This window comes from Zootermopsis nevadensis, unplaced genomic scaffold, assembly GCF_977971745.1.
Source record: "Zootermopsis nevadensis isolate Lab colony 2312 unplaced genomic scaffold, Znev_1.0 Znev_ptg000016l, whole genome shotgun sequence".
Taxonomy (NCBI): domain Eukaryota; kingdom Metazoa; phylum Arthropoda; class Insecta; order Blattodea; family Termopsidae; genus Zootermopsis; species Zootermopsis nevadensis.
Genome location: NW_028259148.1, coordinates 15,311,061 through 15,334,656, shown reverse-complemented (window position 1 = coordinate 15,334,656; position 23,596 = coordinate 15,311,061). Strand labels below are relative to the sequence as shown.

Here is a 23,596-nt window from a genome sequence, read left to right as displayed (position 1 = left end):
TTGTAACGTTGGCTAACCTGGCTGGCAAGAGCGGGAGCGACCGTTAGTGATGTAGGACGATGCATCAGAGGTGGCCTCGCTGTAATGACAATGCGAGCCGGTAAGCGGTCAGTGAAATCTGTCGCGCGCCAAGTTTGCGTTCTGTAACCGCTAATTAAACGTAATTAGCACTGCAAAAAAGTGTTATCAGCGTGTGTTTTGTGTTGTGAATGGATACAGATCAACGTGAATGTGCGTGATATAAAAATGAAAGTGAATGACATATGTGACTAATTAACCACCAAACTTGGATTAATAAATATGCGCTCAGCTTCCATCCTAATTCCAGGTGAGAATTTGTATTCATCTCTGTCTCTTTCTGTCTTCACTGGAATGTGAGCGGGGCCACGTAGCTGCTAGCCGAGACGCTACTAGACCACATGCTACAACAGACTCTGCATCTGATTCTTCAGCTGCAGAGTCTGTTCGGTTACTGTCATTATTGTTGACAGCCACAAATTCGGGATTTGGAAATTTCTCAGCCAGTTTCTTTGAAATTTTTAAAAAAAGGAACAGGAATCTTTATTTTAATCAGCGTAAGTTTCAGTACATTAGAGACGTTTAACATTACCCACAACACAAATTTAACGTCGTATCTTTTGAAACAAGTTAATCATCCCACGATGCATGGTCGTTTGTGTTTACGTTTTTCTGTACTGTTCTGTAGAGGTAATTTTGAGTTGGAACAGGACATAGCTGCTGAATAAGGAACTATAAATAAAATAATTATGCAGTCGGTAATTAACCTTAAATAGTGTTATAAAATTGTGACGCTAATCAAATTGGTGTTGTGGTAAGGCTGTCGCTGTGTCAAGCTTGTTTTATCGAAACCTGTCGAAGGACAAAAGAATATAACCCTTAATTTGTGCCCTTAAGTAAAATGACCCTTAGAATGAGGAAATCGTAATGACTGAACAAGGTTTAATGTCTGAGTTGGAAACGGCGTTAACAAATCAGAATCGCGTTCATGAAGTAATTAATTGTTATAATTAAGAACGAGGCGGTTATCTCAAGAGCATCCATAATTTGTGATATTATTAGGGCGACCAAATCAATTAGGATAGGACGGACAGGTCACGTAGCTCGCATATATCTGTCTGTCCGTCCACACTTCTAAATACGGAACGGTTTTCTATTAAATTTGGTATTTGAGGGCTCTACAGTGAACAATGTAACCTTTTTTATTTGAAATATCCCTTAATGGCGAATGTTTATTTTAATATCTGTGCAACAGACAACTGTTTGCACTGCGTGTGTTGTTACAACCGTTGCTATGACAATGTCGTTAAGGGATTTACGGCTAAATGGGATAATATTAAAGACCATGTGTGTCTACTACTATGTATTTTCCCTTTATTCTTGGCGAGTACTTTTCTAGAGAACTCATCGCCCTGATGATGGAGGTTGCAAGGACCTCTGAAACAGAATACAAGGCCCCACAACCCAGAAGACAGCCATCTTCCTACTTCAAATCCTACAAAGAAAGAATGGCTTTTGTTTGTGTATTTTGATTAATCTGTGATTGTAAATTCGTATGAAGACCAACGACGCAGGTCCACGAATGCCTCGGGTCTTTATTGGCACGAAACTTGCCCGTAAGGTTGGAAGCCCTGGGAAACGTGAATTCGTAGATTTTGAACGCCTCCTGAGAGGGGAAGGCTCAAGGTCACGAGATTCCAGAAGGGAGACTCCAAAGAAATCTTTACACCACTTGAAGATGGCCGTGGAAAGTAGTGTGTTATAAAAGTTTACCAGCGTTTCGGAGGTACTTGCTGCTCCCATCATCAGGACAAGACAACACGTACAACCTCAAATCGTACTTTACAGCACTGGGTTGCATTCCATAAATAGTTTCTGGCACTAAACGTGGCTAGAAAAAGATTTTTTTTTTGTGAAAGCTACGACTTCAATGTCAATGATTTACAGCTGTCACGAGAACCGGTGTTGGCCTTGTTGAGTTGTCCTTTCGCCTGAGAACAACGGTGTTAAGATATACAGGACCTCAAGGAAAAGACACGTTCTTACTTAATCAATTGGATTTACGGTGATTCGCTATCATACAGTCTAAAGACTGAGGATATCAGACGACAGAGTGACGATAACCTCTGGACCTAAGAGGAATGACTTGCAAATAATTTGATCTCTCACCAGATTTTGCTAGGATCGTGGAGGATGGGATGGACAGGGCACATAGAAAGAAGGGGGAAGATGCCAAATGAATACAAAATTGTGATTGGAATACCCGAAGGGGAGCGACCACTTTGAAGACTAAACGTAGATCGGAGGATAATATTAAAATGGATCTTAGGGAAACATGGATTCATCTGGCTCAAGAAATTCCTCGCCTTTTATGGAGCTGGAATGTTCATTGCCGTGTTCACAAAAGCCCGACACCGGTCCTTATTGATCGTTTTATTAACCAAGAAAACTCCTCAGTCATGATAGCCGGAGTCCTGGACCTCCCAATATGAACGCGAAAGTTCAGCGCTGCTAATTCCAAAGTCCGTCGCTGGACATGATCCCCGTTCACTTCCATTCATCCACACTATGATCCAGCTTAATGTTATCCTGTATTATTTGTCTTCACACCCATACAAAACAGCAGACAAAGTATTATACATTTTTATGATTAGGATTAGAGGCAGGGGTTTCCAAACACGAAAGTGCTGTCGGCGAGCGCACAAGGCCATGTCGTTACACCGAACTGACAGACTAAAGAGTGGAGGGGAGGGGGGGGGGGAGATTAGCCAAAAACCGGTTGGATTTTGGGCGCGTTTTTGTTTCAAATGCAAGTCTGCCACATGAAGCCCGTTCCAGGCCCACTTTATCCACCCCATCGCTTGTAGCATTGCGTTGTACGAATTAGTTATCGTCGCTTTTTGTCGATGACTTGAAAACCGAGCAGGTTAGTGTAGCGGTTTCTCTGTACATATGTTAGTCTGTATTTGGAAGGTACCTGGTTTGAATCCAGGCCGTGTTACCGGTGTTTCTGACACACGTTTACGTGGATTTGCTTGCCGTCTCCACTGCAACATATTCGAGCACGTATCCCTCTACCCACTGAACGTTATTGACATATTCACGTCGTCGTCAAGATGGAAGAGGCTATATAAAAATATTTTTGTGTCGAACGTTGGTTAAAATATAAAGATTTGGACACTCAAAGGCCAATATACGTCGCGGTGCTGAGATTCTGTCTAATGGAATTCTGTTTTGCGCAGGTAAATTTCCAAAAAAGAAAAAGAAAACATTATTCTATTCCACGAAATAAAATCCTAGGCCTAATATTGATTAAAACTTCACAGCGTGGGTTTTTAAAACTCATGTTCGACTTAAAATTTGACGAGTAGAAGATCAAGATGCATTCCAGACACATAAAGGATTTGAGACTTTCGCGTCAACTGACGTTTCGGGAACCAACTCTGTCCCCATCATCAGAACCCTGACATTGACATTTCGGCACGTCTGTAACAGAAGAAATTAAAAATGTGAAGGAAAGTGATCATTGGGAAGACCTAGACAAGGACTGGAGGACACCGCTGTATAGTTCCGAGAAAACGTAAGAAGAATGAAGATGAGAGATCTGACAACGCCGCAGCGGTCAGCTGTTTGGCCCAGGGGTGGCCAGACGAGTTTCATCGATTCAAGATTTAAAACTACCACGGATTTTATTTGGAAAATATAAATTGTACCAAACGTAGCTGCTTGTTACGTGACGTGGTTTGAGTTTTTGTGCGAATGGCTTCTCGCCTTCATTGCACAAAAATTTTGTCCTGTACATTTATAAAATTCCTTCATTGATAAAATATTCATGCACCAATACATGTCGAGGTAAATCATACTTGCTAATTAGACAGAAGTTTGTTAGCGGGTGACGTAAGAAAACTGGAAAGTTGCAGTCAACAGACGAGTACACCCAGTTTCCATAATCGTCATTGACACCGACTGCTCCTAGCTGGTACGAAAAGCTTTGATGACGATTTTAATGACTTATCTTAAAAGTAAAACGCATTGCATTCGGTTTTACTTAAATCATGTTCTAGGCTGTGACTTCGTGTGGACTTGTAGGTAGATACCATCTCTAAAGATGGAGGCAGTGAATTACATCTCAAGTTAACCCTTTTTAAAATTAATATAATATTTAAGAATTCAGTCCTTACCGCAAAGAAAACAACACTTCACCTTTACAAATATCAATTGGCTTTAAAGAAATAATTTCTCTTTGCAGAGAATCTTACAAACGCCACAAATACAAAATGAACAGTCAGTGATTATTAAAGCAGGTGGTACGTATAGTTACCACGGCTATGAAGCGTTAAAGCCAGCAACAGTGGAGGGATTTACTGGGAGATTTTGCTGAGAAGATGCAATTAGGGTTCATAGCTGCAGTTTATTTTTGTTTCCGATTGAACGCAATTTGTTCAAGAAGGTTGATCTGTCCGGAGGTCAACAGTGCTTACAGGCGTGCCCCTTCGAGGCGACAACTCGGCACGGACTTAATTGGGGCATGACTCGCTGAGTCGATTTGCTTTGGGGCAATTGACAATGAAATTTCAATATCGACTTCATGGAGGACAGTCATTTTGATACGCTGATAGTCTCTCTGTTGGTCAACAAATACGCCCACATTTTGTGGAATACGGACGTTCTTAAGAGCTCGCCGCTACCCTGAGCCAGATGAATCAAGTCCACATCATTACGCCGTCAATTTTAATATTATCCTACAATCTGTATCTCCCAAGTGATCTCTTCCCTTCAGGCTTTCGACTGAATTTTGTATAAATCTCTCACCCTCTTAAAATTCCTGCTACATGTCGCGCCGAAATCATTCTTTCATTTGATCGCCCTGATGATCTCTGGTGAAGAGCTGCTGGGGATGATCCGCATAGATTTCGGGATTTATTTCAGTTGCCATCTTCAGGGTGAACTCCAACCATGAAAACATATTGGCAAGAAGTATGAAGCTGTTATAGTACGCTTAGATAGAGTAAGTTACTTTGTTTTAGCAACCTTAACGTAAAACTGATAGTAAATTCATGTTTACTGACATATTTGCCTCTTTCCACACGTAAAACGCCTGTACATTTGAGGGCTGCCAACCCGGATTCTAAACTCACCCTGAGGCTCCTCATAAAGGTCCCTAGGCTCCTCATAAAGGTCCCTTGTATAGGGTGTCCGGCCAATCTCAGATTACAGGGTGACTCGGAAGATGGCACACAGCGTAAAGTTTAGAATTCTATTTAATGTTTTGCAAACATAAACTCCGAACAGGACAGCGAACCTTCAGGTCCCAAAAGCGAGGGAGGTGACCAAGAAGAACATCATTAAGAATACACATCGGATCTTAAGGGCTGTTATTACTGTCAGTGGCGTTACATGCATTAAAACCAATTTTCCATTCTCGTTTCTTCTATAAATTGAATTTGTAATTTGCTGAGTCAGATTAAACCTTTGCAGCCATTCACAGTCATAAAGTTTAATTCTAATCGAAGTGATGGTTCCTCAGGTGGCCAGTTATCTGCTTTTGTGGAACCAGAAAGTTCTTCGATGTCGTCACGAAATCCCGCATTAGACCCTAGACCAGTTCGCATCTTTGCGTTACATTTTTCTAAGATCTGTTTTAATATTATCCTCTTATTCAATCCATGTCTCGCAGGTTGGCCTTTCACCAAAGCTTTTCCGACCAGAATTTTGTAAGCGTTTGTCATTCTTGATGTGAGTAGGCAGAAGGCTTGATGACAGCTGGCTGTGTTACTGAGAGCGACTTGGGGTCACTTCTTTTTCCGACGTTTTTACTGCACGCTGTGGGGTGCAACAGCCGTTAGCGACCGTTAAACCCAACAACCACTTTGCGTCACCTGTTTCCAGCAAAAGGAATTTGAATTATAATTCGTATCTTGGAAATAACGGAAGTGCATGACATTCTAACGCGAAGGAAGTTCTTTCCACCTGCACTGGGTCAACAGGTGAGATACATAACCACCTTCCTGTTGGCTCCCTCCCAGAGATAAGAGCGAATACAATTCACTGGTTGTTTCCGAAAGTGTAAGACGCCAAGGGCTCCCGATAGTAGTGGCTCACCTCTCCACTGTGTCCTTCGGTTGTAGTGATCTGTTTGCCGATACGCGTTATTCAAGACGGATTCACCCGTGGAGGAAATGTCTCTCTCATTGGGTCAACAGACCCTAAATTCGGCTACTGCCAACATCAAATGGTACAAGAAGGTCTATCGTGTACTTGCATTCGCCTGTGAAGACTGAGAAAAATCACGAGAAGACTTTAACCAGGACAACCGGCCCGGACAGGAACCAGGTACAAGTCGAGGACGTTTCACTTCAACAGTCCTGGTCCCTGAAGTAGCTTCCGTGAAGACAGGCGAACTTCATGTTGACAGATCGTAAATAAAAGTAAAGCAGTCCCGCTACACGCCACGTAGGTCGCTTGTGGGGAGAGGCAGTGTAGCTCCTACTAATTCTTGACCTCGACACCAGATGGGGATGAGTGGCAGCGCTTTGCCCCCCCGGGAAAAGACCCCGGTACCCACTGGAAATGATGCTGGGTGGTCCCAGACGCAGAGGCTAGAGGAAAAAATGTTCTGACGCCGCCGGGGATCGAATCCCGGTCGTCCAGTAGCCAGGCGAGTGAAGAGCCTTCAGGGAAGACGCAGACCGCGGAGTAAACGAAGCGACCAGATGAGAGGAGAATACGAAGAGGATGTTTGTAGGAGGACAGAGGCTCGGTCATACGACGATGACCCACACGTCTGCAGGTAGATTGATCGCGCAGGATGGACGTACGAGAAGTGCGAAATTAAACATCACGATCCCTACCATGGAAATGGCATCTGTGCTTTAACAATTTGCCGGTCGGCCGCGTGAAATGTTCATGGTTCATGGTCGGCTTTCTGGTCTCAGAGATCCAGCGCGTCTCGTCTCGGCCGAGTTTCCCCCCCCCCCCCCCCCCCCCACCTTCAGTGGATTTTGATGGATCGAGTGACAAAATCCGAAATCAACTGTGACGTTTCGAGGTGAATTTAAAAAATTTCACCTACATTAGTTTCACCCCCATTTCGTCCGTCACTAGTAGACAGATTTAGACGAAACTAGGCATGGCAGACGTATACAGAATTTTGAGCTAGGTTAATTTTAAGGGGCTAAAATGACTTTGAATAATATAAATAGAATTGTGAAAAAAACGAATTCACTCGATTAAAAAAAATTACCGCGGAAGCTAAATAACTTGCATGTATGGAATGTCGATGTGAAATCATCACTTGTCGCCATTTTATATACAATTTATATGCAATTACGTCACTGTGAGTTCTTTGCGCTGATTAACTCACATGGAGCGTTTGGTGTCCGTCCGCGTGTTTTTAACTCGATAACCATTGGACTGATTTCGATTAAATTTGGTATGAACGTTATTCCATTGGATGACACGTGTTTTTCACGCTCTCGCGTCATCGAAGGACACTTAATGAGCTCGTGAATGTGTCTGTCTCTAGCGTTGTTCGTAGCAACAAGGCAACCCGCATGACTTGGGAGCATTGCTGGAACACATACACGACTTCACATGCCATGTGCCATACAGAAAGTAGTTTTCGAAAAAGATGTCCTGTGTTGCCTAAGGATGGCCATGTACGGCCGACACGAGGAGAAATGCAACCTGTGTTTAAATTAACAGTTGTCTAATAAATGTGTTGTTTGTGTTTGCACTACGTTTTGGGTTGTTAAGTTGAGGGCGGAGAAAATGTCATATTAACTACAATAGGATGCTCACACGCTACAAGTCAATGAAGAACGTGAAATGAAGAACCAAGGACTTGTCTTACTGACGAACACTTGGAGGATGCACGCGAATTTTTTTAAAAGAGAGAGAGAGAGAGAGAGAGAGAGAGAGAGAGAGAGAGAGAAGAATTAAACCTGATTTTGAAAAGCTCACTAATAACTGGTTTTATTAAAGAATGTTGTAGAGCGATATTTGAGCCTGGTGACATTTTTAACAGATCTGCATGGGGTTTTATATAAATTGCTCTGATTTATGACCGCGCAGGCCAGAGTCGACAAGGAAGAACGTATTTTGGCCCTCGATCTGTAAAAGGATGAAACCACAGACGAACAGAAGTGGAATTTGTGGGTTGAAGTGGGAATGTGATGGCGGCCATCGAATGAAGCTGTAAAAACAAAAGAGGCCATATTAGCGGGACTTTTCCTGCTGCATTCCACTCTGGAGGAGGACCTCTATAATCTGGCTTTCGCATTTTATAAATGATGAGGCCGAGTGGCAGGTGCCTGAGGAAGACAGTGCGTGATGAGGGGGCTTCTCCACGGGTGCAGGGGATGACAGATGCATACCAAATTTTGGTCGGAATAACCGAAAGGCAGGTACATCTTGGGACACCTGGGTGCAGATAAGAAAAATTGTGGACTACATTAACCCGTACCAGAATGGGGTCACGTGTTTCCTGTTGTGTGGACAGCGTTGAACTTTCAGGTTCCACGTAAAAGATGGGGGCATTTTCTGACCAGCTGAGCGACTATAAGTGTTACCTGCTGAAGGAGGACTCTGCTCCAGCATTTCCCCTCTGTATTGCTCAATTAAAAAAGCAGGACTCTAAATTTAATTTTACCCTTTAAAGGCCTGTGGTAACTATATATACCATCTATTTTAATAATCAGCAACTTTGAGTTTTTCCCACGAATTTTATTATTTTGGGGATTCTTATGATTCTCATTAAAAACAGGGATTATTTTATTAAACGGCGATTACCGCTTGGTGTTTGTGATGGTGAAGAGTTGTGTCTTCTTTGCGGTACGGACTGAATTCTTAAATACGTAATATTTAGACGAGCTTTGACTTCAAAAGGTTAACCAGTTGATCTTTGTAATGGTGAAGTGTGGTGTTTTCTTCGCGGTACGGACTGAATTCTTAAATACTATTCAACTTCAGAGGTTATTAAAAAAAATTATCTCGTGTTCTAAAGCTTTCGTGCTTTATTGATTATGCACATAAATAAAAAAAATACTTTTCACGTAAGTTAAAACAAACGGATTGAGCGACTGTCAGCTCCTGTGGTCTTGCGCATTTGAAGCTGTCTGTTTCTTCATTTTCCGCTTACAGAAGCACGGATTTACGCGAAAATGGTACAATCTGCCGTTAAATTCACGCACTCGGTTTTGGAACTGTCATCTCCCGTTTTCATAACGGGGAATTGGCCTGCGTTAAGTTCTCTCCCCTGATTGACACTAAAGACAAGAACCTAAAGTTTTTAGATGTACAATATCGGCACCATTTTTTAAAGGGGGGGGGGACGTAGTTCCTTACACTGACAGACTTTCTGTTGTGTCCAAGATGAGATTCATACGCGGACTGGCCACATCGCAGGCGAAGGGATGAACAAAGTAGGCTAACACGCGAATTTTGGAAATAAACTAAACGATTTCAACGCTTGAAACAATATTTTTTTTTTTTTAGAGAGACTGCTTACATGTAACTTAATTTTGACTGTTCAGGAGCTACAAATAATATTTAACTCTTGAGACCAGACCAGAAAGCCTAACGTTTGTCCGTGTCATCGAAGGATTGAATAAAACGAGAGGAAAAAAAACATTTTAGGACGAATCATTTGATAGATACATTTATCTCATATTCCAACGTTTCTGCTCTGTTTTGTACTTCTATTCGTTGTTAGTTTCATCGATACAATTATATTAAAATGTATCACTTTATTGAAACATGTTTCGATGTATAATGTGCCATGTTCAGATCATTTTGATATACTTTAAATATATTTTCAGAATGTAAAATACTAATATGTCCTGAAGATGGCACAATATATATAGAAAATGTTGCAATAAAGTGATATTTTATAATAAAATTATGTAGGTGAAGGTGGAGAATTCATACACTTTCAGTATTAAGTTTTATGAAAGTGAGGTTAAGGTCAGAGTTGACAGAGAAGAACAATACGCATGAACTGTGCGTGTGGGATAGAAACAAAGAAAGCCCAGAAGGCGCGGTATGAATGAGTAACTTCAGAATGCCTCTGACGTTGAGTCTGCACGCTTGTGTTGTCTTGAGGGAGATTGAATTCCGGGCGATGGCTGGTCGCGTACTTAGCGCTACGCCAAGGAAGGTTACTGGGGGTAACAGGGAAGCCTCCAGTAATCGATTTAGGAAAGCCACTGGAAGTCAGATCACAAATTACATACACTAGTCGATTTTACTGATTGATTCGTAAACAGTTTTACCTGCGGTTTTGTGTGGCTTTGAAAATTGTCCCTCAGAGGGACATAGACCCTGTCCGAGGTGACAGATGCGTGCAGAATTCTAGTCAGATAATCTGAAAAGAAGGGACCATTCGGGCTCAGATGAGAGGAGGGCATCAAAACTGATCTTTGTGAGGGTGTGGACTGGAGTCAGGTTGCTTTGAACTCTGAAGGGGTGTCGTAGAAAGGATAAGAGACTATGTTACAGGGTTTTAATTGATCTGCAGTGAGGAACAGCCTACTACCCAGGCGTTTAATATGGATCAAACACAGCGTAATTATATCTCATTTGCTTACGAAGACAGCAATCGCCAGGGGATAGAAACTTGGAATGAATCCTGTCACGGGACCATAGCTGATTGAGCGATTCGACCTTGGCTGAAAACACCACGACCTAACGAGAATAAGCATGTCCATGTAAAGCGAGCAAAGATTTGACTTATTCGTTTATTAAGCTGACTTATGTACACAGAAGACACCGCCCGCCTAACAAAGAGCTTTTGCTGTCCACAACTCTGATGTGATTATCTCTGGTGGATCCAGCAAAGAGCAACTCTTAAAGTCTGTTTGCTCGTTCCCTTTAAAACCCAGTGGTAACTATATCTACCACCCAATTTAGCATTCAGTAATTCTATATTTTGTTCACACAGTGTATTTATGATTCACGGCATAAACCAGTTTATCTTTGTAATGACGAAGTGTAGTGTTTTCTTTGCGGTACGGACTGAATTCTTGGATATTATTAAACGAGGCTTAGCGCCAGAAACTTAAAACGAACGCTGTATTGTAAGGCGGCGTAGTGAAGACATTACTGTTCAACTACATTCGTTACATCGTCAGCAGAAATTCAAGACTGAATTTCAGCCATGGTGGTCCAGGACGGCGACCAGAGACCACAAGGGAAGATAGGCTAGCGGACTCGATTCATCTAGCTTAAGACAAGATCCAATGGCGAGTTGTTGAGGACACTACGTAAAAGGCGGGGGACTTGTTGGCCAGCTGAGCGACTGTTGGTTTCTGAAGAAGGCTGTTGTACCGTTAGAAGTGAGCAGATCTTACATAATCACATAATAACTGTTACTGAACACTGGTTTCAGCTGCGGGTAATAAGCTTTGTTTATGTTTAAAATGCACGCACAAAAAACTTTCACATGAACAGATGGCCTTTCAGATGCATATCTTTTGAATACATTCATGTGAGATGTGGAAAGCAAGGCCACTGGAGAGTATTGAGGTTGAGGCAAAGCACCAGAAGACGAACCAGCGCACCGAAAAATATAATGTCCGGCGAACGCTCAGATTTCATTAACATGGCGTACGAAGCCTGACTTTCCCTTTCCAGAACTTTCCTGCAGTTCATTGCCTCGTACTTATTCAACAGATTACATTATGCTCAGTGGCCCGAGTCTCGCAGCAACGCAACGAAGGAATGTACTACATAACCTTTCAAAACCCAGTGGTAACTATGTATACCACCTACTTCAGCAATCAGTAAGTCTGTATTTTTCTCACAGAGTGCATTTATGTTTTGTATGGTTCGCGCAATAAACAACGATTCATTCCTTAAACAGCGTTAACCATTTGATCTTTCTAATGGTGAAGAGTTGTGTTTTCTTTGTGGTACGGACTGAATTAGTATGTAGACGAACTTCGGCTTGATGGGGTTAAAGCTGAATCGACTCTGACTGGCTCTATGGGGCAGAGGTCTTTATAACCAAGGAGATAACGAAATGCATCCTTCTTAAGAAGCTGGCAAATAAGTAACTGACTAAGTCGATATCTAATTACACGTTACCAACAAACTGCATGGAACTGCCTTCTCGTGAAACAGATGACAAACTAACGAATAACTGACACGAAGGTATACGAACCACTTGAAAAGTGTGACTTAGCTTGTCATTGTTTTCCAGCTTTTCTGGAACGTAAAAGTTTACGTGTTTTCGTAAATAAGCAATTAAGTCGTTTTATGAACCAAAGTTAAACTGACTCAGCGAATTTTAACACAGACTTATACTTCCAATATCGAATTTTGTAAAAATCTGTTCTGTAGTTTTGGAGATGAAAGGCACTGGCTGGAGTGCGTGACATCTCCACTGTTTTACTTGGGCGCACTGTGAGAAGAACGTATAATAAATAATAATTTGGTTGAATTATTTGTTTTAACGCGCTAAATCTAAACTAAACAAAATGTTAAGCACTTATAATCGGTCTTAACACTGTCGTAACAACGTCTTAGAACACTACTCACGTTGAAAGTAGAAAATTCTCGTTTTCCTCGTAGATACACGAATATCAACAGTGTCCACGTTGAAGTGGCAATGGTCATTTTAAAACATCAATACGAAATCAAGATGTCGTCGTCTGGAATAAAGTGTTCTAACATTTAAATTGTTAAATATTAAGTCATATTGACGTAGAGTATCAAAGTGAACCCCCCCACCCTCAAAAGTGGTAAATTTTTATAATAATATTTATTGAAATGTAAACCTTTAAATGAAGACCCAATGGGCCGCAGAGTTAGTGTTATTTAGTCGGACAAAGACGGAGGGACGTTGACCTAAATGAACTTCCCAAAACGCACACAGAGGAGCGCCTGTGACTCTGGCCTACGCACGCAACTTGTCGCAAAATGGCTGTCTGAAGGTGAGTCCGTGGAGCCCGTTTTTTTTAGCGTTCAGTCCTGCAGACTGTTGTGAAGATGACGAAACAGACGACTTGGAAGACGTAGGCGTGGATGATAGGATAATATTAAAATTGATCCTAGAAAATAAACTGTTTAAAGGTGTGGATTGAATTCATCTGGCTCAGGATAGGGACAGATGGCGGGCTCTTGTGAGCACGGTGACGAACTTTAGGGTTCCATCAAGGGAGGGGGATTTTTTGAATAATCTTGCTTACCATCAGCTTTTCAAGAATCACTCATCTGCATGGAGTTGGTTGGTCATCGGGTCATAAGGCGGGGGGGGGGGGGGGGTGGGGTGGGGGTGGGGGTGGAAATGAGGCCGTCCTCTTGCAACACCAAGCAACTGACTTGGCAGTGATATTTGCATTGCTGGATGTTTGCTGAACGTTGCGAGACTCTGGTATGTACTGAGCGCAGGTGAAATTGCGTGCCTTCTCAGTTGCCAGAATGTGGAACGCGGTCGGGTGGACCGACTTCAGTTCGTAGACAGCGATTTCGCAATGTTCCCTTAGTTTCAAGGCCTGATTTCGCCAGAGTTTTTAGTAATCAGAGCATAAAAACAGAACTGTAACTTGAAGGCGGCAATTAATTCTTATACCTTAATCCGAATGCGATAAAATTAAGCAACACTCAGACTTCCAAGTGACACACATCCCGTTACGGATTGCTTTTCTTCGATTGGACACATCACGTAATGTCGAACGGCAGGATTGTCGCGAATAATGAACTGGAAAGAATGTGGAAGTAAGCTGTTGTGGCCTACTTTAAGATACTGTAACATCGCTTACATGGAGGGACTGAGAAAACAGTGAACAACGTCAGGGTGGCTAATTGTGGGACGAGGTTCGAACCCGAGGCCTCCTGAGTAAGAAGCAGGGGTGTCAATCACTTGAGCCAAAAGTAGTTTCATGAATGACACTGTAATGCTGTCAAATGAAGCTTACTTATCCTCTCATCCTACTTAATTTCATAAGAAAATGTTGGCTTACGGTATCATCTTGTCCCGACCTAATAATGTTTACATATTTGCATGAAATTTGGTATCTAAATATTATACTTCTACACGTCAGCTAATTTGTGTACCTTGCAACTTCGTTCCATCAATAATACAGAGCATTATAACTGTGCGAACTCCTGTGGTGGGGTATAAACTGATGCCAGTTAATATTTGATCCTAACATTTTAGTGACGACAGGTCTTCGAAAACTATGCAGATTTTGAGAAGTTTGTTTTATCCTATGTATGATGTAAGACAATTTGTTGACGGCGTGCGAAAACTAGGCTCTATTTAACTTTCATTGTAAGGTGACACTCAGCTATGATACACTGTAGCTAGACATGTGAACGTTTGTATTGAAACAGATCGGGAAGATACGAAGAAATATTTCAGCAATTACGAACATGACGGTAGAGCGAAACACTGAGAGTACACGGCATAACATTCCACAAGACTCGTCGTCATGACAACATTAAATCTCTCCTTTCAACTCTTGTTTGTTCAAGTATGAAGGATCTTTCATAAGTTTGCTAACACAGAATAAGGAATGAGAACCAAGGGTCCAATTTCCCACTTGCTTCAGTGTTTTCGTACATATCCTACGCTTATAACAACGTCTCACACATTGCTCAATGATCTCGGAGATGTGGAACACCGCGTGTGTGCGTGTGGTGACCGCAAAGTGCCTTCTAGGGTGCCCCGAGGACCCACCTCACGACACCGCCTTCAAATTTCGACGGCAGACTTGCCCGGTCAACGAGGATAACACAAAGTCAACTGCACGGCAGCAGAGGGAATTCCTGAGAAGCTAATAGTCGCTCAGATGGCCAAGAAATTATTCGTTTTCTACGGAACCAAAATGTTCCATTACCTTGCCCTCATGACTGGACCTGATCCTATCCTGAGTCACGATTTCAGTGGCTCCATTGAAGCCAGAAACTCACCCACCCACTCATTGATTCACTCCGTCTGATTCAGAGGATGATCTTAGCAATAAATTATGTACAGTCCTGCTCAAGAATTTACGAAATGTACTTTTATGTAACGTGAAGTTACAAGTCCGAAAGTCACCATATAAAAAAAGTTTTACTTGAAAACAAAATATCTTTGTACGGGGAGTCGTTTTTGAGAAATGCCATAATGTTCCATGTCGACACGAGCTTCGAGTGAAACAGGGATCAGCTTGGACGACAAGGCCTTGAGAGGCAAAATGAAATTTTCCCCCTCCCCTTTTGGGTCAACGTCTGCTCCAAATTTAACCGAAGGTGAGATTTCAGTTTCTCACGAAGATGTTGCTCTGGGCGATCAGCCCTGATGATGGAGACAGCAAGTACCACTTAAATGTCGATCAGTTTCTACCACACTTCGCGGCGCAACATCCCTGAAGACAGTCACCCACATTTAATCGAAATCCGTCCAGTGGATTCATTGGACAGACACGGACGGATGGAAACGTCGTACATAATTTTTGTAAGCTCTTGAATTTTCTGCAGAGAAATTAATGTCAATGCTACGAAATGGAACTTACGTGTTCTACGAAGACGTCCGTAAAAAGTAGTCTTAGAACGAGGTTTTCACACGCATCTTTTAAATGGCAAATCGCGTGCCGGGGTACAGAAGGGGTATTAACCTAAACTTAGCTATAAGAAGTTCCTTGGCAGCGACATCTTCATCTTATCTTACCGTCTGTGCAAGAGATTTAGCAGAGAGTTCTATTTTACCTAATAAGTTTTTCTTGTAAAATACGCGGCAAGCGCAAATCTGTTTAAAGTGCGTTAATTCTTAGTACCGAGTCACAACCTGTCACGGCGACAGAACTCAAAAAAGGTTCACCGTCCCTTCTGAATGCTGTCTTTTAGTTTTAAAGTCGACGTTCTTTATTTACGTGACTGACTAACCGAGTAACTCCATCCGACGGTGTTCCTCGAGTCGATAAATTCCTCGTCAGTTACGGAATCCGAAGGTTCATTACCGTGTCCGAAACAAACGCCGCTGGATCTTATTCTGAGCCAGCATAATCCAAATGTCACGCTTCAATGTTGTCGTCTCTTCAAGGTCTTTTTCTTCTCTTTCAAAGGCACTGTGACCAAATTCGTGACGTAACTGTTCAAAGTGCGACGTTAATTAGACCAAGACTCGGAATTGTACAGCCAGATGGAAGAAGACCTTGCTTGTGTGGGGGCGGGAGGCAGCCCTCTGCTGAGGTTTTGGACGTACCAACGTCACATTCTGGGCAGCAACTGAGCGCATAATAGTGAGTCACGAACGTCTGTCAGTCTATCTGCGTGTTTTATCCCCCCAAAAAAACCCTCTGCAGATTTCGGTAAAATTTGATGTGTCTTTAAAAATTGTAGGGCGATATGAATTCAAACGCGTGCTTTGAAGTGTATGAGAATGCACTCGTAAAATATGCACAAGACACGAAATAGGTCAAAGGTTTTACTTTAAAAATTACCGATATGTTGCATAGTTGATAATTTGTTTATTACTGTTTGCAGCGTAATACGATCGTGTCTCTGTCAGCAGTAACGTTTATGACTACGCTTATCGGCCCTGTCAGCAACAGACATCATTCGCGGAACACAGTCGTTCTTGAGAAGCTAATAGTCGCACAGCTTGTCGAAAATTACCCCTAAAATGTCCCGAGTTCTCCGACAAATCTTTATTACACATTCGTTCTCTCTCCCATGCATGCTAAATGTCCTACCGCCCCTTCGACAACAGCAGATTCGTGGACACGAACGTCGATTAAGGAAGCGAAATTGCATGTGTACTCCACCCGTGAGTACACGTACTTTGTGGTCACAGCAACTGGTACCGAAAAAGCATTACGTCACCTCGCTACTGCGGTCTGTCCGTCTGCGTCGTACCTTCAGGTTGTCTGCTGAAGCCGTAGGAAGAGAACACGCGATGCTTGCAGACTCTGCAACATTTTATATATTCATAAGCATACGCATACCGACAGAATGCCCGCGGTGTTTCTGTGGATAAATTCGACAAATAATTCCACTTCTTATCAACTCTCATTGCCATTAAGGGCGGTATCGCACTAGGATGCCATGGCAGCGACACCAACAGCGATGCCATGGCGTCCAGCTGCCAGAAAAAGACGCCAGACAAGCTGCCAGCTTTCGACGCCAGTCGAGCGAACAGATGGATCAACGTTATGAGATCACGAAATGAAGGGCTATTAGCAAGGAGAAATGTCCACTTTTATCACTTTTGAGGAAATGAAATTTACCTTTATCAAAACTACATACCTGGAGTGAATTTCAATTCTGTAACAAAGAAATAAGTAAGAAAAATTCTCCATACACACACTTTGCACGTCCATACCATTATTGAATTTGAAATATTTCAGTTCTTGCAAATCACATGTAATATTACATGAACAAGCTTTATTTAATAAAACATTATAAAAGCAGGTTTCTTCTTAATTCACGTTATTTGTGATATATAGATAGATGCATAGATTGCTAAACCAAAAAAAAACTTAAAAATCAAGTTGCCATATTGAAAAGTGGCCCCACAAATAAAGCCATAGAAACACTTCTTAGCTAATTCTTTCTTTTCTACTGTAAATAAATCTCCTCCAAATATTTCCACAAGTTCTTCCCAGTTTCTTTTTTTCAAGTCCCGGTTTGCGTATTCAATAGGAGATGAATCCCACATCAATTATCAATCTTTCGGTGTCGAAATTATCCACGTTTGGAAGAAACAGAAATACACACAAGCACATTCACGCACGGACGTCAATGGACTGGCCAGACTGTCATGTGATGTTGATTTGGCCTTGGCAGCGATGCCAGTAGCATTTTAACTTGGCATCTTGGTTGGCAGCGATGCCAAGTTGGAAGCGCTGCCAGACGGATGCCAAGTGCGATATATGACTACTAAATTAATGCATTGAGTTTGGCCGAGATGCTGGCAGCTGCGCCATGGCTTCCCGTTGGCATCCTAGTGCGATACCACAGGCGTCATCGTCTGATGTTGAACATCAAAGAAAAACTTATTATTATTCCCAAACCTGACATTTTCTCCGGGTCTCGAACCCAGGACACTTTTCGGAGTTCTGACCTTTTTAAAATTCCTTTCTGGTTTCAAGGAATGAGCATGCCAGTTCTGGTGGTAACTGGTAAATCCGTTCTTGAGCTATAAGCGAACACACACACAACTTCAATCTTATTATGCGTTCTTGCATGGACTGCATAGCGAAGGAACACTCAACCTGGGTCGTGATAAATGTTAACTGCGTACGCCCTTGGGCACCTTCGTCTTGCCATCGGCGAGGGGTTTTAGGACACGCAAATCTTCAGGCCACTCAGCGGCAGGTGCAAGGATTTCATTTTCGATACCCTCCCCAAGCGACACGTCCTCTTTGGACTGAGGGGTAATGCGGTCAGGTGACTTTGACTATATTTGTCTCGTTTCTGTCCCCCAGGTCCTGCAGCAGGGAACTTCAGGGTCTTCTGCCTGTTCCTTTAATAACTGGAAGACGCAAGTGCGACCAGGACAGAAGACCATTCCACTTTGGGCGCGTGGATGTTCGTTCACACGCCTCGGAATGGAACTGAAGGCCCGAGTGTCTTGTGGCTTGCATGAGCGTCGAAGCTGTGCCTAGAAGTTCGATTTAATTTGACATTATTTTAGTATTTGTTTAATAAATCACAAGTATGCTGTGCAAACACGTTAGGGTGAGGCTGGCCGGTATGTGCACCAATACTTTAAGCCCTGGTCCACGAGGGAAATGACCACGGATGCGAAATATGACGTGAGGTGTCCCTCGCGTTGGTTCGTTTAATCTGCATTGTGGTGTGTTGTCAACAGACTTGGGTGGATGACGTCTTATGACGTCACGAGACGTCTCCGGGTTTTTCGGATGTCGTGACCGCCATGTTGAAACATATGTTGACAACAGTGGCGCCACCATCCACAGCGGTGATGAACGGAAGCGGGCTCCATCCTGTGGCCAGAACTCAGCCGGACGGGATAGTCGTGGTGACCGATCTGTCATCTGGCCCTCACGGGGGCCGTCTTCGCGGTGGTCCGACCCTTTTGTCTCAACACCAACCTCAGCTGAACCTCTCGCAAAGGTTAAATCATTCCCATGCTTTGAATGTGTCTACCCTAAGCACATCGAAACATTCATTAGGGAATTCTAGTGGAGCGAGTCCTGGCGGTAACGCGACTCTGAACAATATAACGATGAATGGACCTGTGACCCAGGTCGTGACTCCGCCAAAGATGGCGAATGGCGGTCTGCATATATCCAGGGGTCACAGCGGTGGAAGCACGCTCATTCCAGCCAACGTGTCCCGGTTCATGACCAGGTCCAAAGAGGCTGGAATCAGGGAGATGCTGACGTCACTGGGCCTGCTGTGCCTCGTGTCCCTGCTCCTGGCTCTGTTGTCTCTCGTCTTCCTGCTCAAGATCTCGCCGATGACGACGGCGGACATGCGGGACCTGCGCCGGACAGAGCAGCTGACGATCATCTCGGCCGACGAGTACGTAGTCGTGTACGAGGTGACCTTGGCGCTGTGCGCGCTAACACTGTCTCTGAACCTGTGCTGCCTCCTGGTGTGTGCCATTCAGTTCCTGTTCGCAGTGAAGCTCGTTAAGTCCCCTCAAGGCGGGCAGAGGTGAGTCAGTTGGCTGATAGTCGGCTTCAGGTGCCGAAAGTGTTGGCTACGGGGGCAAAGCACCCGGTATCCATCGAAGGCTGGGTGGACCTCAGTGGAGGAATACGACCTCCACCCCCTGCGGCAATCACTAAGCTCTTCTTGACAGCTGCACCTATGACCTTGAAATGCATTTTTTTATTTAAGGAAGAAAATATTACGCTCAGCTAGGCAATACATCCCCCGCCTTTCGTGGAACTCCAAGGTTCATCACCGCTCTCGTAAAAGCCCGCCATTGGAACCTATCCTGAGCCAGCTGCATCCACCCCACATTCCGTACACACTGATGCTTTTTAGTAACGTCGGAAATGTTGTTTCAGTCACCGTTTCTTTAAATGTCAGCGAAGAACTCTTCTAGGACGTCCGATCCTAGATAAATACAGGGTGTTCAACTTGCACCGCAACTCTTGACAACGTCAGTATTTGTGAACTTTGGTAATCTCCGTGTAACAGTTGATATATTGCGGTCTCGTTCGGCGACTTCCTAGTCAGGACGCGCACTGGCGAACGCTTCACGAACATTTGCAGACGATTCCGATGCGAATGAAGAACACACGCTCTGGTCGTGAATCCGCCACGCATTTGCACAGCTACGACGCAGTTGGCTCTGAGCATGGGATACTGAACAATCCTGTATTTTCTTTACGTTCAGCTTAACTTTTAATCAATTTCCCACAATAATTGTTCTTACGTAATGTAAGTAGGTACTCATTTGGCCCTAGAAGTAATTTTTGACAGCTGGTAGATCTAGTCGAGTTATAAGTTTTCACTTGTATATTGGCTGAGGAACTTCTCTTGGCATTCAAGAGTGACAGAGGGGAGTGAACACCCTGTAGTTCCAGTCTGCCCCTTTCTTCTGATCTCGGTGCTGGTCCATTGTCATCGGCTGCGTGTTGAATCCCCTTAGACTCTCTGCCGAAAGAATTTGTAACGCAAACGTGAGCACCCACCCAGAAATTTTGCGTACTAAGAAGCTTTGGTGCGTAGTAGAGCGATGTTTCACGCAGAAGGACAGCGTTCCAGCTTCAAGACTTCTTTGCCATTCATTTCTTGGCATTCTTTGAGTGTTTAGCATATTTAAACGCAGTTTTAAAGACAAAGAATGTTGCAGATAAGTGGCAAATCTAAATTAAGGTTTCTTGAAAAAGTAATTATCAAGTGTTTGATAAGCTGTCAGTGTCGTTACATTCGGATGTCTTGTATACAAGTTACGTCATCTTGTCAAAGCCTCCTGGAATTTTTACGTTACCATGGAAATGCTCCAACAGATATCAGGTTATTTACATTAAACAGCACGGAAACTGTTAAGAACCTGTCCAGAACCAACCGGAATTTACGGAAAAGGGGACTATATCCGTGTGACTGAGGACTGCGGATTTAATCGGGGGGGTGGCGTTGTACTTTTATCAGACAAGGCAGACTCCCCAAATTCCTCCACCAGCACTACTTGGCCAGAAGAGATACGTTAAACCCCTTCTAACCACGACCTAAGCCACAGCACCCAGCTGTTTCCCAGCCAGGTATAACCCGTTTTTGTTCCCCGCTCAAGGACCGCGGGTCGACCCATCCAACCGAGACTGATTCTCTCCTTTCAACGAAGGCGGCTGCAGCCCGCGGTGTCCCTAAGCTGCTTCAGTGCGCAAAGTTGCAAACCATTCTTGTTTCACTTTCAAAAGGCACTTTTTCGTGTTTTCAACTGAAGTAACGCTGACGTCATCTCAATGGACACAGATGCTGTTGCATGTTTCATGGAAAAAAAAAAAAGAGATGGCAATCGCCCTGATCATGGAGGCAGTACGCACCTCTGAAACGTCGATCAGACTACACCGCGCAACGTCGGCGAAGGCGGCCATCTTCATATTCGTAGCCGTGAGAACCTGAAATATCACGTTTAGAGATCGGAGCTACTCACGTGAACAAGAAATTGGTCGATTAGTAGAACGCGATAGTTCGTCACCGCACTCACAAAAGACCGCCACTGAACAAAATTCTGTCTACGCCGAAACACCCGGCTTTTCTTATTATTTTTAATATTATTTTCCCCATTTATGGCTGTATTTCTGAATTGGTCTCTCCCTTTCTCATTTCCTAATAGATATTTTTTTGTTAGTTTATAATTTCCTCCATGCGTGCTATGTATCTTACCCATCTAATTTACTTCATTCTATGCGAGAAGCAAAAGTGAACTGAGAAGTAGCGAGCATTTCCGGAATTTAGTCTCCTCCGGAAGGTCCCGTGCCGGACTGGGAACCAATGGCAGAGCTCGGTTTATATGTCATTAGCGACGTAATGTATGATCACAATTTGATTTCCAGCAGTGGAAGACATTTTGTCTTCACAGCCGCGACCGTAATGGATTCTGGAAGACGAAGATCAGTTGGAAGACCAAGGAAGAGATGGTTAGATGCCGTAACAAGTTTAAACTTAGAATAAATAACACGACGATGACCACAGGGACAAGGAGTGGTTTCAGCTGTGGAATTTCGTGTGGTGTGGCGCTGTGGGTCGTGGTCCAGGCTTTGTGTGGGCGGTGGCGGGCAACTGGCTGCAGACCTTGAACTGGCAAGGTCGCTCTGCCCCACCGCGCCCCGTGGTGTTCGGCAAAGCCGGGCGTTCTGACCACTGAAACTGTTGCAACGCGAAGTGGTGGTCGGCGTCAGTTTAAAGCTCCAGCCGCGTTAGCCACTGGACATGCCTCGGAGAATCGGTCGTACGAGAAAAACCCAGCCCCTGCTGAGAGTCGAACCCCGACCTTCCACTGGCGGTGGAGAATATGATGTGAAAGATAACGCAAAATTATTTCCGAGTGTGTGCGGTTTCCCTCGAGAAAAATGAAAGGAGGTCTGCTTAAATATTTACGGTTTTATACTCTTAATTCCGAATGTGCTTTTAGGAAATTATGAGAGAGGGGAAACGTTCCTTACATGTGGAAAAAATTAAGCCGGCGAAATAGGAAGGGAGGATAACAAAATCTAAGAAGAAGACTGGAACAAGTGAATTTACGTGACATGGAAAGGGTTAAAGACCGAATGACTTTCATCCCGTTATCTCAGCGCTATTAAGTCATCGCCTATAAAACGTTTTCAAGGAGACTGTGGTTGGAAAACAGTACTCTTAAGTCGAACTTCTGAGGCCTTAACGTAGTCTGTCCATCTTGCGCGGTTTAATGCAAGAATGGAATATAGGTCGTGGTTTCTTTTGGGGCCCAGAGCTGAATCAAAGTGTCTGTCTGACACACGATCGTCTGGACGTATTAAATAAATTGTCTTTTATTCGTTTGTTCAACCCTTTCCATGCTACAGACTATAAAACTCGTTCACAAACTCTGGGCTACGTCTGTAGTTAAAAACGTTCTGTTTCATAATGGCGATGAATACGTTCCCTTAGATTCCTTGACGCTTTAAGCCACGTAGCTGGTGAAAATCTCCGAGCGAGCGATTTCTGGTTTTAATTGCAAACACAGGACGAGAACGAAGTGTTGATGAGAATATTTGGACCTATTAAAATGGACACGAGCTACTGTCAGGTTTCTCAGGAAGAACTGTGTTCTGTGGAGTTGGACGCGGGCGTGGAATGAAGGACAAAGCTTATGGGAAATGGTGAGGACAAATGCCTGAAGATGGCAGGAGGGTGCAAGTCTTCATGGCGGGGCGCGAGAGTCACAATGAAAAAAAAAAAATACATGCGCGCGCACACGTGTGTTAGAAATCAAGAGTAGCGCATTGCGTGTTTGCTTAATAATAACAATCATGCATTAACTCGCGTCCTAATTTCCTCACGAACCTCTGAAGCTCTTGTATGCATTCGTTTCACCCCTGGATTGTACGGCCAAAACGTAATTTCCCCCCCGAAGCTAGCAGATCCAAGTCGGGGAGACGATAATTGTCGGAACACACGCAGACTCCGCGAAGCCAATGACCAGACCGGAACA

General features: G+C 43.6%; 1 protein-coding gene and 1 long non-coding RNA gene across 5 annotated transcripts in view; one reads left to right on the top strand and one right to left on the bottom strand.

Annotated features, from left to right (window-relative positions):
* Positions 1-536: 536 nt before the first annotated feature.
* The window catches only part of LOC147873789 (uncharacterized), a 26,309-nt gene continuing 3,249 nt past the window's right edge, over positions 537-23,596 (bottom strand). Inside the window, exons 3-4 of one of the 4 annotated variants that reach the window (XR_015535347.1) lie at positions 4,831-4,954; positions 537-3,504 (exon numbers count right to left, since the gene is read on the bottom strand). This is a non-coding gene — a long non-coding RNA (uncharacterized LOC147873789). Of the gene's footprint in view, positions 3,505-4,830; positions 4,955-16,454; positions 16,911-19,619; positions 20,578-23,596 lie in introns of those variants that run through there. The other 3 variants (XR_015535346.1, XR_015535348.1, XR_015535349.1) reach the window with 3 other exon arrangements.
* The window catches only part of LOC110826563 (uncharacterized), an 11,255-nt gene continuing 6,539 nt past the window's right edge, over positions 18,881-23,596 (top strand). The window contains exon 1 of the mRNA XM_022057308.2: positions 18,881-19,626. Coding sequence (XP_021913000.1) covers positions 18,881-19,626 — 746 coding nt within the window. The remainder of the gene's footprint in view (positions 19,627-23,596) is intronic.